Source organism: Coenobita brevimanus, chromosome 47 (genome assembly GCF_032717465.1).
Source record: "Coenobita brevimanus isolate Jiangsu-jjx chromosome 47, ASM3271746v2, whole genome shotgun sequence".
NCBI lineage: Eukaryota > Metazoa > Arthropoda > Malacostraca > Decapoda > Coenobitidae > Coenobita > Coenobita brevimanus.
The window spans coordinates 5,757,858-5,775,196 of NC_137000.1; the positions used below are offsets into that span (position 1 = coordinate 5,757,858).

The 17,339-nt window shown below is 45.2% G+C and overlaps 1 protein-coding gene across 1 annotated transcript in view; it reads right to left on the bottom strand.

Annotated features, from left to right (window-relative positions):
- Hel89B (histone acetyltransferase 1) overlaps positions 1–17,339 on the bottom strand; it is a 161,048-nt gene that overhangs the window by 101,530 nt on the left and 42,179 nt on the right. The window contains exons 9-11 of the mRNA XM_080271725.1: positions 16,627–16,843; positions 15,401–16,187; positions 13,847–13,993 (exon numbers count right to left, since the gene is read on the bottom strand). Coding sequence (XP_080127851.1) covers positions 13,847–13,993; positions 15,401–16,187; positions 16,627–16,843 — 1,151 coding nt within the window. The remainder of the gene's footprint in view (positions 1–13,846; positions 13,994–15,400; positions 16,188–16,626; positions 16,844–17,339) is intronic.

Consider the following 17,339-nt stretch of genomic DNA (forward strand, 5'->3'; position numbering starts at 1 on the left):
ACTTATGGACAGAGTTAGGGAAATAACAGAGGAATTAGCTGGAGAAGAACAGGGATGTTTTAGGAAGGGAAAAGGTTGTGTAGATTAGATATTCATTCTTTGATCTTTAGTGGAAAAGTTTCTAGAGAAGGGAATGAAGTTGAATGCAGCCTTCATGGATGTGGAGAAAGCATATGACACGGTGGTATACAAGGATTGTGGACAGTATTAAGAATATATGCAGTAGATGGGAAGCTGCTGAATGCCATGAAGAGTATGTATGAGGATGCTAAGGCTGCAGTGCATGTGGATAGTGAACCGAGTGAATTTTTCTCTTTGAAGGTTGGATTGAAACAGGGATGTGTCATGACTCCATGGCTGTTCAATCTGTATATGGGTGGGGTTATAAAAGATACAAGGTAGGACAGTGGATGCTGGAATGGCCCTAGTGAGAGAGGGCGATGTTTGGAAACTCCCTATACTATTGTTTGCAGCTGATACTGTGTTGTTAAGTGAAGACAAAGTGGAGCTGCAAGGCTTGGTGAATGAGTTTGGGAGAATGTGTAAGAAATGGAATCTAAAGGCAAATGTAGGGAAGAGTGAAGTTATGGTCTTCAAGAGAAGTGAAACAAGAGAATGTACAGTGAGGTTGGATGAGGAGGAAATGGAAAATGGGAGTACTTTTAAGTACTTGGGTAGTGTGATGAGTAAGGACGGAAGTTCAGAGGGTGAAGTGCTTGAAAGGGTACAAGGAAGAAAGGTTGCCGGTTCCTTGGACGCAGTGATAAGAAACAGGGAAGTGAGCATGGAAGTGAAAAATTACTACATGACAGTATTGTGATACCATCTCCAACATATGGATGTGAAGCTTGGACGTTGCTGGAGGGACACAAGTCAAGAGCGAGAGCAGTGGAAAAGAGTTATTTGGGAGGAGCATGTGGAGTCAGATGGAGAGACAGACTGACAAATAAAGAAGTGGAGGAGTGTTGTGGTGTGGATGTGGATGTGATAGGAAGCATTAGGAGAAACACACTGAGGTGGTTCGGCCATGTGGAGAGGATGGAGAGTAAGAGACTGACAAGGAGAGTGTATGTGAGTGGGGTGGAGAGGGGTAGAGGGAGGGAGAGGCCACAGATGAGATGGAGGGATGGAGTGGAGAGATATATGAGAGAGGGAGGTGTGAGCTGGGAGTAGGACAGTGAAATGACGAGGGACAGGGCAACATGAAGGTGATTTGTTTGTGGCCAACCCATACGGAATTGAGGCATCCGGCAATAGACAGATAGTTAGGATCATCCAATTTACATTTGCATTTTTTTAGGTCATGGCCATGCATGTATGTGTATGCCACAGTTCATCCAATGATGTCAACTACAATAAAAGTCCTCTCATTCAGCATCTTCGGGACCAAGCAAGTGCCGAAAGAGCTGAAACGGCCAAATGAGAGGGAAAACCTGCCAAAATATTTCTAGCAATCATGGTTGGTCACCTCAATGTAATCACAGTGTCTAGCAAAAGTTATTGGTCAACCCTATGCACTATATATTTAATAAACAACTTATATTTAATATATTTAATAATACAATACACATGAACTTCCCTTAACCTAGGTGTGTCTACATATGTACACTGTAAAATAGCATGACAAAGTTTCTAAACTTTCGAAAGGTCCCGCTCACAAAACCAGACACTCAAGAGTCATGATGGCCAACTGCACATGCAGTGTTGGCAAGCAGAAATCTTCAAAAGTGCTAAGCTCAACTTTAAAATGCGCTAAACTATATTTTGCTCCGTTCACATTTTCACACTAAATTGGACTTCAAAACACACTAGTTTCGTTTGTGAAGGTTCCAACATGCTTGCGTGCATCAGCCTTGGTCACCTAAACCAATGGCGGCTCTCCATGTTGCTCGATCTATGGCAGGCTCCCTGTTCAGTTTCTTAACACTGAGGTCACACTTAATTACCTCATCCCATGTCTTTTTCAGTCTACCCCTCGCAACCCCACCCCCAGTATTAACGCTTCTCACTTTCTGCACCCAATTATCATCCCCCATCCTCTCCACATGCCCAAACCACCTCAATCTACCTCCCCTCATCACAACACCAATACACTCCAGTCCCATCCTACCTCTCAACTCTTCCATTGTAAACCCAACCCCCTCCAGGACTTGCACACAGGGACACACTGCACATCCACCTAATCATTGCCCTTTCTATACGTTTGAGCTTGCAAATATCCTCTTCCTCTACTTCCCAGGTCTCACTACCATACAGTATTACACTCCTAACACATGCTGCATACCAAGATCCCTTAGCACATTGAGAGAGCCCTCTCAATGTCAGGAGAGGCAACAGCTCCCTGAACTTCTTCCAACCACTTCTCACCCTAGTCACAGGGCTAGCTCCAGCCCCACCTCCAGCACATAACATGTCTCCCAAATAACAAAACTCTTCCACACATTCAAGAGACTCACCAGCAAGTTCAATCCTTTCATGCCTGACAATCTCCACCTGCTCTCCCCGACATGCAGCACACATACAATCGGCATTATCTCACAGTTTACCTCTAATACCACTACATCCCTTATGCACTCACTTATGACACACACTGTACAAGATGCAATTACAGGTAAGCCCTTGATTCACGCGAACTTTTTTCACGGGATTTCAGTTATCCACGAATTTTTCGTACAATAATTAAAACATAAAATTATAGTATTCAAATAAATAATTTTAATATATAAGAGAAATAAATAAAATATAAAAATGCCTACCTGCTGCCCGTGTGCATACATATATGTATGTGTGTGTGTGGGAGGTCGGTCTACCACGCACCACACAGTCAGTTTGAATCCGATGGTCGAACCATGCATGACTCGCGAATCGTTATTTGTGGCTTATTTTTCTACCTTCCTGTGACTGCTTGCCTTGTCTGCCAACATGGGGCCTAAGCGTAGTCCTAGTGATGCATGTGGTAACACACCAAAACGGACTTGTAAAGTGATGCTGCTGACAGAGAAAGTTAAAGTGTTGGACAAACATAAGGGAGGAATGTCGGCGACAATTCTCCGTCAGGATGATTCCCCGTCATTTATTTCCATACCAGTTTATTAAGCATGTACAGTACACTAGTTTTTTACTTATATGAGTTATAAAATCCCCCTGAAAATTAGTTATTAAAGTATTAATTAATCAATAATAAGTATATTTATAGAATGACAGGGAATCGTCTATGTTTTGATGGTGAACTGACTTCATGGTGAATTGTCTCTGAACCGTGTGTTTGGGGTGAGTCAACTGTTCTTACAATAAAGAAGGCAGAACGTAACATAAGGGAGGCAGCAAGGGCTAGTGCACCAGACTGCGCAGTGTCTCCACCTACGCCTGTGAACTGGCTCAGAACCGTATGTTTGGGGTGAATGAGTCAACTGTTTGGACAATAAAGAAGGCAGAATGCAACATATGGGAGGCAGTGAGGGCTTGTGCACCAGACTGCTGAAGTGTCTCCACCTACACCTATGCTTGTCAGGTCTATCTATTGCCAGATGCCTCAATCCTGTTTGGGGTGGCAACAAACAAATCGCCTCCAAGTCACCCTTTCCCCCGCCATTTCACTGCCCTGCTCCCAACTCACACCCCCCTCTCTCATATACCTCTCCACCCCATCTCTCCATCTCATCCTCGGCCTCCCCCTCCCTCTTCCCCCCTCCACCTCACTCACATACACTCTCTTCGTCAGTCTTTCACCCTCCATCCTCTCCACATGGCCAAACCACCTCAGTGTGTTCCTCATAACGCTTCCCATCACATCCACATCAACACCACAACGCTCCTTTATATCCTCATCCGTCAGCCTGTCTCTCCATGTGACTCCACAGGGTCCTCTTAAATAACTCATTTCCACTGCTCTCACTCTTGACTTGTGTCCTTCCAACAACGTCCAAGCTTCACTTCCGTCCGTTAGAGTTGGTACCACAATACTGCTTCTCCACTGAACGTTGTATTGTACTATGTACAGTACAGTACTGTTGTACTATCATATGCATTGGTACAGAAATTACTGTACTGTTCGATATTATGCTCATCATGGGAAGGTTTCTCTCTCTCTCTCTCTGTGGTGTGAATGCCTCCCAGTGGCTGTATGATTTTTGACCTTTGTTAAAGAGGTGGACGGACGCTGTCACCAGACATGTACTCGTGGGTTGTGGTCTTTGTTTGATAGTGGTGGCGGTTGGGAAAGACTCAGCCCTGTGGCTGCGCGACTTTCGAAGTGCACTCTGCCATGTACTTAAAAACTTACGGTATATGTATCTCTTAATTTAATTTATCATTTGCACTGAACAAGACATGATAACTTTAATTCTTTGCGGCTGGAGGGAAGCAGCCGCCATGTTGGCTATGACGTCAGCATTCATACTGCAGACGACGCTCCAATCCATCACACAATACTTTACCAGTAACAGAGATAATAGTTGCACCTACATGGCTATCGTAGATCCAAACTACCCCCTTCATGTATGTTGTGAAGGAATACTTTTCATGGTGTACATGGATGGTACCTGTTAGGTAAGTAAATTGTGGTGAAATCTACCAGAAGTAGCTTACAGCTACACCATTCCCAAGCGGTGCTCATACCTCATGATGTGGAAAGTGTTAAATGCATGCCATACAGTATCAGTTGTATGAGTTTATAACGGTATTATACTCATATTTAATATTTGACCTCTTCATTATTAGTTTTCTGAAAAAAACAGTTTCAGTGACTCTGAACTTGACCGTAAAGTACCTTCAGGGGAGTGTGACGAAATACCAAATCGGCGGTCATTTACCGAATCAACACTGAATTGGCACTTTTTAATTGATAAGTGTTATAGATTTTATCACCAAAGAGGTTCATACTCATCTAATTATCCAAAATCTGGTCAAATTTTTATATTTAATTTTACCTTTAAAAAAATCCGGATTCACAGCGAAATGCACTAAAATTATCAGAAGTGTTTCTCCTTAAGTTCAACAGCTTGCCTTGGCAGACTTCTGCTTTGTATAAATATTAATTTAACATACAGATGCATTTATTTGCACTTTAAATCAGTATCTGTGCAATATGGAAGTCTGTCTAGGCGTGTTGGCGATCTACAGTGGAAATACCCGCTAACCTTAGCATGTTTTCACTCTGACTCCTAATATTCTATTAATAGTTAAATTAAGCATAGTTTTTTACTAAATTTCAGATAATTAGGTGTGTATGAACCAATATGGTGAAGAATATAACATTTTCACAACAGTAAAGACTGCATTCCAGCACAGGGCACTTCTGACGAGCAGCCAGCCACTGTTGTTTTCGTTTATTGTTATTGGCTGGTATACAGAGGAATAATTTCCCTACTGTACATTTGTCAGTGCACTTACACATTGGAACAAAACATTAGCAACTATTCCTCTTGTCACTGGAGATTCTTAGAGGTCAGAAATAAGCACAATGTATGCTGGCTAACAAAGCAGACTACGCTGCCTCAGAGTGAGTAGTGACGTCACAACCAATCAGATGCCGTTTCAGAGTCACATGATTTTTCGGCTACACTATCTTTTTTCATGTTTCTGCACATTTTTTTGGAAATAATGGTTGACATCGTTATTTTCTATGTATTTTTTACCCACACAAGTATCTAACTTCAAAAAAATTTTGACGGAAACTCATCTATATTTTACCATACAATTCCATTTGGTATGGGTATTCGTTTCAGTGCCACAGTCACCCATCTCTGCCAAGCAGCTGTGTTGGGATAGGTTAGGTTTGGTAAGGTAAAATACAGTTAACCTATGTAATTTTACCTGGGAAACACACTGAGCATATTTTCGAGAAAATCCTATGGTTATTTCTGAAAGGACGAGGTGAGCATGGTTCCTGGCTGACAGGTACAGGTGGCCACCGCATGTGTAACACAGACCACAAACCATGGGTACATGTTCGGTGACAGCACCCACCTGCCTCTATCGAAGGTCAAAAATCGCGCAGCCACCGGGAGACACACAAGCACCACACACACAATGAGATTCCTTCACACGTTATGATTACAATAAGAGTATCAGCACAGGAATTTCTGTACCAATGTACAGCAATATCCCGACATACGATACCCCGGCTTAGCGACAGGAGTACAAATACCATCACACCCCAATACCCGGTGGCTTAGCCCTGGTTAATGATGGGCCCTCCGATGTCACGTCCACAGGCGACAGCCCAAAAGTTGAATTGCGCGTGTTCCCTTGGCCAGCTGAGCCCGACCGCCTTCCAGGATGTGCAGAAACACTCGTGCAGGCCCCACAGCCATCGATCACCCCGTGCTCATCCATATCATTCTTCTCGCACTGGCCATTTCAGAGTGAGGAACTCGTTTACGCTCACCCATCATTCATCGCGCTGTACCAACAACTTTACGCAAGCTGCTATCGTAGTGCATCGTAACAGTGTTTGAGCAGTGCCGTGAGTAAAGCAGTGATACTAATCATGTGTGGAGTATGACAGTGTAATTTTTGGTCCAAAATAAGTGTCATAATGTCCCACAAGGGTGCTGCATGTGGTGGGGATAGTGGTGGTGCCAGTGGAGGCCCTAGTCGTGGTGGTAAGCGGCCTGCTACTGGTGGTGCTGGTGATGTTCCCACGAAGGGTGTGCATAAGACTGTCACTAGAGGTGAAATTGGAAATTCTTAAGTGCCACGACAAAGGCAAAGGTGGCTGTGCTATCGCATCAGCTCTCCACCAGGCCCAGTTGACTGTCTCCATCATCATCAAGAAAAAGGAGGCCATTAAGGCTGCTCCTGGGGAGGTTGCAACTTTATCCGCCTCCCGTATCACCCACCAGCGACAGCCTGCGATGGAGCAGCTGGAGCGGATGCTGTGCAAGTGGGTGGAGGATCAGAACCGACGAAGGCACCCATGAGCCAGGCAATTACCTGCTCTAAGGCTCTCTCACTATGGGATGAAATAAAGGTCAGGAGTGATCTTGATGAAAACGAGACCTTTACGGTGAGCCATGGGTGGTTTGACTGGTTCAAGAAGTCAGCAAACCTCCACCAGATGAAGATGTACAGTGAGGCGGCGAGTGCAGATACAGTGGCGATGGCAGTGTTTCCTGATGAACTCAAATGCATCATCGAGGAGGGTGGCTACAGTGTGAAGCAGGTCTTGAATTTTGATGAGACTAGACTCTTTTGGAAGAGAATGTCCTCCAAGACATATCTTGCAATGGAAGAAAAGTCTACACCAGGTTTCAAGCCCTCGATGGACTGGCTGACACTCCTCCTGGGAAGCAATGCCGAGGGCAACCTCAAGTTGAAGCCACTCCTCGTCCACCACTCTGAGAATCACAGGGCTCTGGTGGGGTATGTTAAAGAGAACCTTGGGATTATCTGGAAGTTGAGCAAGAAGGCCTGGTTAACTTCCGATATCTATTCGTCATATTTCCACTCATACCTCTCTCGTGTGCTGAAGAGGGATGCCTTGCGGGAGAATTTGGCAAACAGATTTCTCGTGGTGGTGGACAACGTCCCTAGCCACCCTCCCGCGATGAAGGAATGGATCAGCAATATTGAGGTGGTGTTCCTGCCTGCCAACACCACGTCCTTGTTGCAGCCGATGGACCATGGGATGATCGTTGCCTTTAAGGCTTATTACCTCCGCCACACTATGCAGCAGTTGGTAAGGACCTGTGACAGTGATGACAGGACAACAGTGCAGCAGTTTTGGAAGAGCTACAACATACGTCATGCCCTAGAGATTATCACTGCAGAGTGGAGTGAGGTTAGCCAGAGTGCATCCACTCCTTCACCAGCTTCCCCAAGGGCATGCAAATTCCGCCTGTGCAGCATGTGCGGCAGGACACAGTGGAATTGTCAAACAAGGCGGGCTTCAGGGAGGTCGACAAGTATGACAAGGAGGTTCTTGAGAGCCACAGGGAGGAGCTCAGCAACAAGGAGCTCCTCAATATGGAGATCCAGCAGGTGCATCAGAAGGCAGAAGAGGAGGAGGAGGTTGTCCCTGAAGTGCGAGCTCTGAATATTAAAAGCCTAAAGGAGATGCTAAGGAAGCTGGATGAGATAACTGATCTTATGCGGACACACAACCCCCCCTCCCAGGACGAAGCAGGGACACAGCTAATCGGCTCGAGGAGGGGATGAAAGTGTACAGGATGATGCAGGAGGAGAAGAAGAGGGTGGCCAAGCAGACTACAATCACAGCCTTCTTCAAGCAGACCCCCACCATACCAACAAGTCACACAGGATCTCCCCAGCCCTTGAGCAGAGCATCTCTCCAGCCTTCAACCATGAAAGAAACACCCAGGTTCTATTCCTGCCGAGGACATGTTCGGCCCGTAGTGCTGGACCTAACCTCCAGCTGATCCCCATCTCCCCTGTGTCTCCACTAAAGCATTCTGCCACTCCATCGCTGCCTACCTCGTCCCACCCTCCATCTCCCACACCACCTCGGCCAGTGTCTCTGTCTCCCATGTCATGACGAGAGCCACCGCAACTGACTCCATCGCTACCTCATCATTCATTCCAGCGTTCTCCCTTGCCACCTCACCGGTTATCGCAGCTGTCTCCCTCACCACCTCCTCTGTCATCGCATCGCCCTCCATTGCCACCCCTAGAGCCATCGCATCACACCTCATCACCACCACCTGAGCCATTGCATTGCACCCCATCACCACCACCTGAGCCATCACATCACACCCCATCGCCACCTCCTGAGTCATTGCATCGCACTCCATCGCCACCCTCAGAGGAAGTGCATCAGTCTCCCGCGACGACCACCCCACCTCGCCAGGCTTCCCCCCCCCTCCTCTGACCCTCCCCTGGAGATGGGGTTTGAGGGCTTCGAGGAAGAGGATTGAATGTTAGGGAGCACTACATCCTAGCCTCAGGGGGGGATGGCAAGGATGATGACCAGGACCGGACATGGACTTACAAGAAGAACGTGATGAGAGGTGTTTGATATTTTCTAACCTATTCCTTATGATTTTCCGGCTTTATTTAAGCGAGTTATTTACAGGTGTTAGGCTTAGGTTAGCTTCCTTGACAGCTGTTAGGCCATTCAGATGGCCTTTAAACCTGTTTTTGGGCTCATCTGGGTGGGTTTTGGACTTGGTTTGGGGGGAAACCCAAGGTTGGTAAATGGTCCACATTGAAATACTGTACATGTTAAAAGTACCCCGATATACGATACCCTGCCTAACGATAGGGTTTTACCTAACCAATTACATTGTTAGACTGGGGTATGCCTGTATATGATACTAAAGTACTGTACTGTACACAGTACAGTACTGTATGTGTGTACAGTGTGTAGCGTACAATACTGTCCTCTACTGTACAATACACTTCCATTCGGTATGGGTATTCGTTTCAATACCACAGTCAGCCATCTTAGCCAAGCAGCCCTATTAGGAAAGGTTAGGTTTGGTAATGTTAGGTAATGATACCCTATGTAATTCTGCCATGGAAAGACACTGAGCATATCTTCGAGAAAATTCTCTGGTTATTTTTGAACGGAGGAGGCAAGCATTGTTCCTGGCTGAGGGGTACCGGTGACCACCATGCGTGTAACACAAACCACAACCCACAAGTAAATGTACAGTAAAACTGCCCGTCCTGCCCTACAGCAAATGGCGGGAGTCCCCCAGCCTCCATGATTAGTGCGGAAACCCCCCATCATGCGCACCTGTCCGCTTCCCTACCGAATGATCAGAGTCGCCTGGCAGGCTGTGTGAGTCATACACTGCCTGAGGCTGTGATCTACTGGTCATCTGCTGTTGCCATCACGTACTAACCCTTGCCTGGGCAAACGGAAGTAAACCTTACAGAGAGATGTCAGTTTGCTGCGTGTGGCATCCTCTGTGCTCGAAAGCAACCGCTGGGTGCGATATGGCAGCGCTGTACTGTACTGCTTGCCAGCAAACTGAAGCCCACACCTCAGTTCCCACCTTTCTGCCCCTCGTGAGTGGTTCCGTTTGCATCGATGGCTGTGACTGCAGTTGCTTTTGTGGTGGTTCCCTGCCTTCTTCAGGTTGTGTCCCTGCTCTGCTGTATTCTTGTGTGTGTGGTTATGGCCCCATCACCACCTGAGAAGCAGAAGAGGAAGGTTCTGAGTCTGAAGAAGAAGCGTGAGATATTGGGCAAGGTTGACGCGGGCTGGACCACAGGATGCATTCTTTCCGAATATGATCTAGCCCGTTCAACACTGTTCGATAACATGAAGTCATGTGACAAGCTTACATAGTACGGACAGGACTTTGGCGAAAGCACACATTGCAGCAACAGGAAGGTAAAAGCCCAGGCTCGGCACACCATTATCGACCGTTCAACTTTGTTGTGGTTTCATCGGCAATGTGGTGCCAGTGTGCTGTTGCATGGGACCAAGTTAAAGGCTGCTGCTGCGAAGTTTGCTTGCCTGCACAATGCGTACGGCTTCAAGACGTTCGAGGGATGGTTCTTTTGGTTCAAGCTATGCCATGGATTTCCTGGGCATAAGGCACACGGTTCTGTTCTACCGCTCCTTGCCCACCCACACCCTGGCTGAGGAAAAAGAGAAGTCTGTGCCTGTCGGAAGTTGTCAACGTGTCTCTGTTTTGTGCTGTGCCAATGCTAACAGGATGCAACGCATCAAACCCGTTGTTGTCGGGCGTGCAAAGCAACCACGCTGTCTTCGTGAGTTGATGGATAGCCTGCCTGTTGTGTGGTACCTTTCTGTGAAGGCCTGGTTTACCGCTAAGATCCTCAGAGATTGGTTCCACAGACATTTCGTCAAGGAGGTTATCCATTATCAAATGGAGGTCGTTGGAATCACTCATGACCAAGTGAAGGCACTCCTGCTCCTGGGCAATGTTCTTGTGCATCCATCTGAGAAGGATTTGGTTACTTTTGATGGGTGGATTAGGTGCATGTTTCTGCTCTAATTCAACCAATGGACTAGCGTGTTATCGTGGCTGCCAAGAGACTGTACTGCCGGAGGTTCCTGAACTAAGTGATGGTGGTGCTGGAGGATAAGGATGCGATGAAGGACACACGTGGGGAGCAGACCTTGCAAAATCTTCAGCGTTACGGCCTGAAGTCTGCCGTGTTCAACTGGGCAAACACGTGGAAGGAAGTCTCCGTCAAAATCCTTAAAAGCAGTTGGTCTCGTCTCCTGCAGGGAATCGATGCCGAGCACAACTCCGAGGGGTTTGACGTGGATGATTTCCACAGTTGCCTTAGACAAGCAGGAAAGCAGGTGGACGTCGATGACGTGCAGGATCGGTTGGATGACGATGGCGGTGATCCTGGTTACCAGACCCTGTCTGATGAGGAGATCGCTGCTGCTGCCTCTGCGGGCACGGAACAGGACAGCGGGACTGAAGAGGATAAGGATGAGGACCCTGACTCACAGCCCTCCGCAACTTCTTCAGTCCCTCATCTCATTGTCCTCCGTGGTTACCTGGAGGGGATGCTGGTGTATGCCAAGCGTCCAGGCTGCAACAGGGGCTTAGTGCCGCTCCGCCTGGCAATGGAGCTGCAGGCAGTCCGGAATGCTGTTATTTTCCGGCAGAATTGTCAGTCCTACCGTCACACCAGGATCGACTCGTTCTTCAAGCCTGTGATCCCCACGAATGCCAGCCCATTCTCACCACCGCCAACACTACCCGCTTGTTTCCTGCCTTCACCTTCGGACCCTCAACTGGGCACTTCGACAGCCGTTGAGTCTCCGTTAGACGTAAGTCTGCGACCGTCTTCGGAGTCTCCTGAGGTGGGTAGGCCACCATCACTGCACCGCACATCACCGGTCATCGCCCAGCTCCAGGAGGTTGAAAATGATGAGGAGTTTTTTTTACCTCTGTTAGGCACTAGCGTTTGCCACTAGCCCACACAGGACAACCTGCTGGAGGTGGCGTTACGAAGCCTAGCAGTGGTGCACTGGGTGGTAAGCACTCCGACCGAATGTTTTACGGCAGGTAGCTTTAGGTTTCTTTCATAGCTTCCTTGATGCTAAAATTTATTTAGGATATTCCTATAAGTGTTTTGAGGTCACAGTATGGCAGAATGACCCAAAAACAGTGCCAAAAATAGGAGAAGTACTGTACACACGATAGTGTTTGGGTAGGGTGTTTTCTGGTTTTCAGTATTTTTTTTTTCATGGTTTTCTTGGTATTGAAAATTATTTAGGATATTCCTATGTATGTTTTGATGCCCAAATATGCCAGAATGATCTGAAAACACTACCAAAATAAGGAGGGGTACTGAACATACTATAGTGTTTAACTAGGGTGTTTTTTATTTTTTATTTATTTATTTATTTTTTTTTGCATGGTTTTCTTGGTGTTGAAAATTATTTAGGCTTGCGGGAGGCTATTTGGCTTGTCACTCAATGTGGAGGCAGCTGTGTGGGAGGGAAGAGCAGTGGGAAGTGGCAGGAAGGATGGGAGAAGAGGAGGGAGAGGGGGACGGGTGCAGAAGGGAGGTGGTGGGGGCTGAGGACGAAGTAGGCAGCACTCACTTGATGTAGTGCTGCCTACTTCTTCCTTAGCCTTTGTCAGTCTTTTTCTGTGCCTGCCCTCCTCTCTTCCTATTTTCTCCCATCTTTCCTGTCACTTCTTGTTGCTTTTCTTTCCTACGCAGGTGGCTTTGCATTGAGTAATGGGCCGGGTGGTTTCCTGTGGGCTGAGAAACCATTTGCAACGCTGGGTAGAAATCACATAACCAAACCATACGTGTTCCCTACGTGTCAACAAGTGGGTTGGTGGAGGGTTAGTGCCTCTCCCATTAAAACAAATAGAGTCAAATGGCCACCCCTTTCGGGATTATGGCATCTGGCAACAGATAGGTGGATAGATAGATAGATATACCTATGTATGTTTTGATGCCAATATATGCCAGAATGACTTGAAAACACTCCCAAAATAAGGAGGGGTACAGTACATACAGTAGTGTATAGGTAGGGTGTTTTTTGGTTTTCATTGGTTTTTCTGCATGGTTTTCGTGGTATTTACCATTACTTTTGATATGCCTGTGTGTGTTCTGATGTCTAAATATGCCTGAATGACCAGAAATCACTGCCAAATTAAGCATAGATACAGTACAAATAAGTTGGGCAGTGTTCATTATCTGGATGTTGCCACTACCCGGATATGCCTTTGGCTCTATTATATCTGGACAAATGAGGGATTACTGTATTATGAAAAGCATTAGATCTAGCGGCAACAGCGCCAATTGGCAACTATGGGTGCACGGGTACCAGCAACGAGCTGGCAACCCCATTGCAGGTGCTGATCAGCTCAGCATGTGTGCCGAAAAAGCAGAGAACTTTCGTAATGTGACTATTTGTGAAAATCGCCTGAAGACCGGAAATACTGTAAAACCAGATGTCGAATGAGAGGACTTTTACTGTACCTGTGGTATCAGGTGTCATGTAGCTTTAACACCACCAGTGTGCCACTAAGTTCTTTCCACTTTTTTAAGTGGTCATATGTCTTTATTCTCGCCATCAGTCTATTTCCACCCTTGGGTATGAATTTAGAGCTTTCCTTCCAGGTCAACTATAATCCAAGGTTAATGAGTTCAACCTACTCCAGGGAGCAGATTATAATTGTGTAGATGAGACCTTCATGTGTAATAATCACAGCCAAACTCTGAGTGCAAAAATATAGTTTGAGTTACCTGCCTGAAGTACTGCACAACGCCAGCTACCTGACTTTTGACGACAGCAATCATGCTGGCGCCATAGTTGTATCTGCTAGGGACAACAGCAACCATCCACCTCCTATTTGTGGGAAATAATGTCAGGGGATGAAGGTGATGAAGGAAAAACTGCTATCATGACCACACTGGCACTGACCTTATTATGGTGTGCAATAAGTAGTAGCGCAGGGTCAAGTGGGAGCTTAGGGTTAGCCATGGTAAGGCAGAGCCAAGAGGACACCAAAGGACATACAGCTGGCAGCAGGTGATCTAGTGATACACTCTTCAGCATCTGACTCCAGATCTGGGAGGGAAAGTAAATAACTGAATAAACACAACACACAATGTGATGGCAAGTTTTATGAGGTGCCATATAAAGGAATCAACATCTACTGGACTGTAACATAAATGGTTAACTTTCTTTGTGCACGCACGCATTTGTGTGTGTGTGTTTCTTTGTGCATGCACGCATTTGTGTGTTTGTGTTTCTTTGTGCACACATGCATTTGTGTGTGTGTATTAAAATGGCATACTGGTACTAGGACATTTTTTGGCCTGGAAATGACCTTTAATTCTGTAAGGTACAGCAGGTGATGTTGTGGGAGTTTTCAAAATCTGACTGAAGAGGCAGCCCTAAGATCTGGACTTATAGGCTTTGCAGTTATGAGCAGGTAGCCAGACAAAGGGTAACACATGAAGTACCATCCCCACAAAATCTCACATCAAGGAACCCTGGGCTGTGGAGGGTTAACCACCAAGATACCCATCAGTTTCTTTAACTCTCTAGGGCCAGGATCACCTAGGGGTGACAATGTGATGCATTTTCAAAACCCAAGTGAGAAGTAAATTCTTATGGTCTGGATCTAGGAGATTCTGAGTTTTGGATCTATGAGCTTTGCACCTATGAACCATACATTATCTTACCTGCAAAACCCCAAGTGCAGCATGCCTTAGTTTTGGAGGGTTAAGGAAGTTCAACAATTAAAGAAATTTATATGAAATTCCAAATTAAACTTCATATGAAATTTCAAATCAAACTTTATATAAAATTCAAAACTTAACTTACAGAAAAAAATGTGACCATTAAATAAACATCCCACTCCTCTATTACTAGACCATGACCTAGCCCTCAAAAAGCAGTGAAACATCTCAACTGTTCTCACCAACTGGTGAGCAGACACTCAATCCATCCCTCTGTTACCATGATGATGATGGGGAGGAGGAGGATTACCTCTGTCTCTGCGGCATCCCGTTAAGTTTCTGCAACATTCTCTCGAGTTAGACTCTGTTGATAACATTTGAAGCTGTATTCACATTTTTTTTTTTTTTTAAATCTCAAAGTTGTGCAGAAGCCTGGTTGGGCATACTTTTATCTTCATACAACTACCAAACACTTACATAATCAAATCACAATGAATGCTGAAGTGCAAAATATGGCCAAACAAATCTATCCCTGACAATAGTTAACAGCCCTGGGCACTTGCTTCCTGTAAGAATTAGTTAAGACAATTTTATGAATATAGCCCCCGACTTCCATAGATGGGTATTACAAGAACCTGACTACCAGGAAGGCAAATGCATGGACATTTTTAACAAGCGTTTTGGAAACATCACCTAATGCCTACAGAAGATAATAAAATAGTTCATAAAGAGTCAAAAAGCTCTCTCAGGCTGTCTTTCGTGAGCATAAAGAAGAACAAATTACACTTACTTTGAAAACTAATTCAATATTCTCTTCAGATTTTTCTAACAAGGCCCTCTGGAAAATGTGTGTTAAAGCTGGCTTGATGATGGGGTTCAACCACTCGCACAAATAGCTATTACCGTCCATGTCTTTGGTATTTGTACTAGTATCCACTTCTGTTTGACCTTTACCTTCATCTTTGGGATTATTGTCTACTGCTACGATAGAAAATTCAACTTTGATCTGGTTATTACTAGCATCCATTTTTGTTACACTAGAATCAGCAGGACATACTGCTTCAGTTTCACCAGGGTTTTTATATCTGTCCTTTCCATCATCCTTTTCCCTTATCTTTCCATCTTGCTCAACTTCCATTTTGGAAAGCATATACTGATCATCATCTAATTTATTCTGAGATACACTGCAATTCTCTTTTTCCATCTCACCATTTTTAATGGTCACACTGTCCATTCCAAGCTCAAATTCACTGTGAAGATTTTCAGATTTAACAGCAACATCTTTACAATGAACCTGGTCATCACCACTATCACTGGGTGTTGGTGTGGTAGAGGATTCAACTGAGGATTTTATGGATGAATCAGAGGATGTGGTGGACGACACTACTGAAGAATCAGAGGAGGTACTGAATATCTTGAGAGCTCCTGAAGAGGAGTCCTTGAATGAGCTGACAGGAGGTTTGGTACACTGGGTAAGAATATGGAGTGTTCGAAGTGCTGAACCTCGTACTGACTCGCTGCTGTGGTAAAGGAATGGCCACAGGCGTGGAACCAGCTCACTTAGGCTGCTTCCAATCCTGTCAAGAATATGTTAAAAAAATATACAATAATGTCCTGGCAGTCTTCAAGTATATACTTTCTTCCAGGACATAAAAGTTTTTTCCACATAAATGGTACAGTACAGTACTATAAGTGGGGAAAATAGCAAGTCAATTTTCAAAGGACCAATGGAGGCTCAGGGAACATTTATGTAATTTACTGAAGCCTTAAAAAAAAAAAAAAAAAAAAAAAAAAAAAAGTTTATAACAAAGACTTGCTTCAGTCATTAATATACTCTACTTTAAACAAGGAACACAGAAAGACTTAGGAGGTATATGAATGAGGATAGTGTGGGTTAGAGGGAGGACAGCCAAATGGTACAGGGCAAGTGATATAGAGGCAGTCTGTTTGCAGTCACTCCCTCAGGGACTATGGCATCTGGCTATAGACAGATATATAAGACAGATCATTATTTACCTGTGTGGGCAAGATGGATCTGCAAGAAGTTTGGCAAGAAGCATAAGGATGGAGTTGGTAGACGACGTGAGGTCATCTATGTCAAGGAGTGAGTCCCACAGTGTATCTACCAACTGAGCAACCACTGTATCCTCCAGTCGTGATACAACACACTCAGCCACCGGCACTAGACAAGAGGCACCTACTGCCACTACATCATCCATCTCATCTAGTATACCTGATACCAAAAATAAAGACATTTAACCCCTTGAATCAAGTGTTGCATTTTCTAGTTAACTTTACTACTTACAGGCAATAATATTTAATGTCCATCCATCTGCTACATCGTGACCTTAAAACCTAACACCAAGTTTGGTGTACACTTAGTGACAACTACAGGAAGGTCCCAGGTTATGCCATTCCTGACTTACGTCAATCTCGAGGTTATGACAGTCCGCTACAAGGAAATTTTAGAAAACAAAATAATGAAGAAATAATGGTAATGAGCGGGTTTCAAAGTGTTGCTGTCTGTTGCGAGACGTCTCAAGTGCCCTAATCTCTTGAATGACCTCAAAGGGTCTGATGAAGACAGTGCAAATGAAGTCAAACTCAACTGTGTGAAAACTGGCAATGAATTAAATCATGACATAGACGAGAGTGACGTGAACGAACTTACTGAATCACATGACCAAGAGTTAACCACTGAAGATTTACAAGAACTAGGAAAAAAAAAA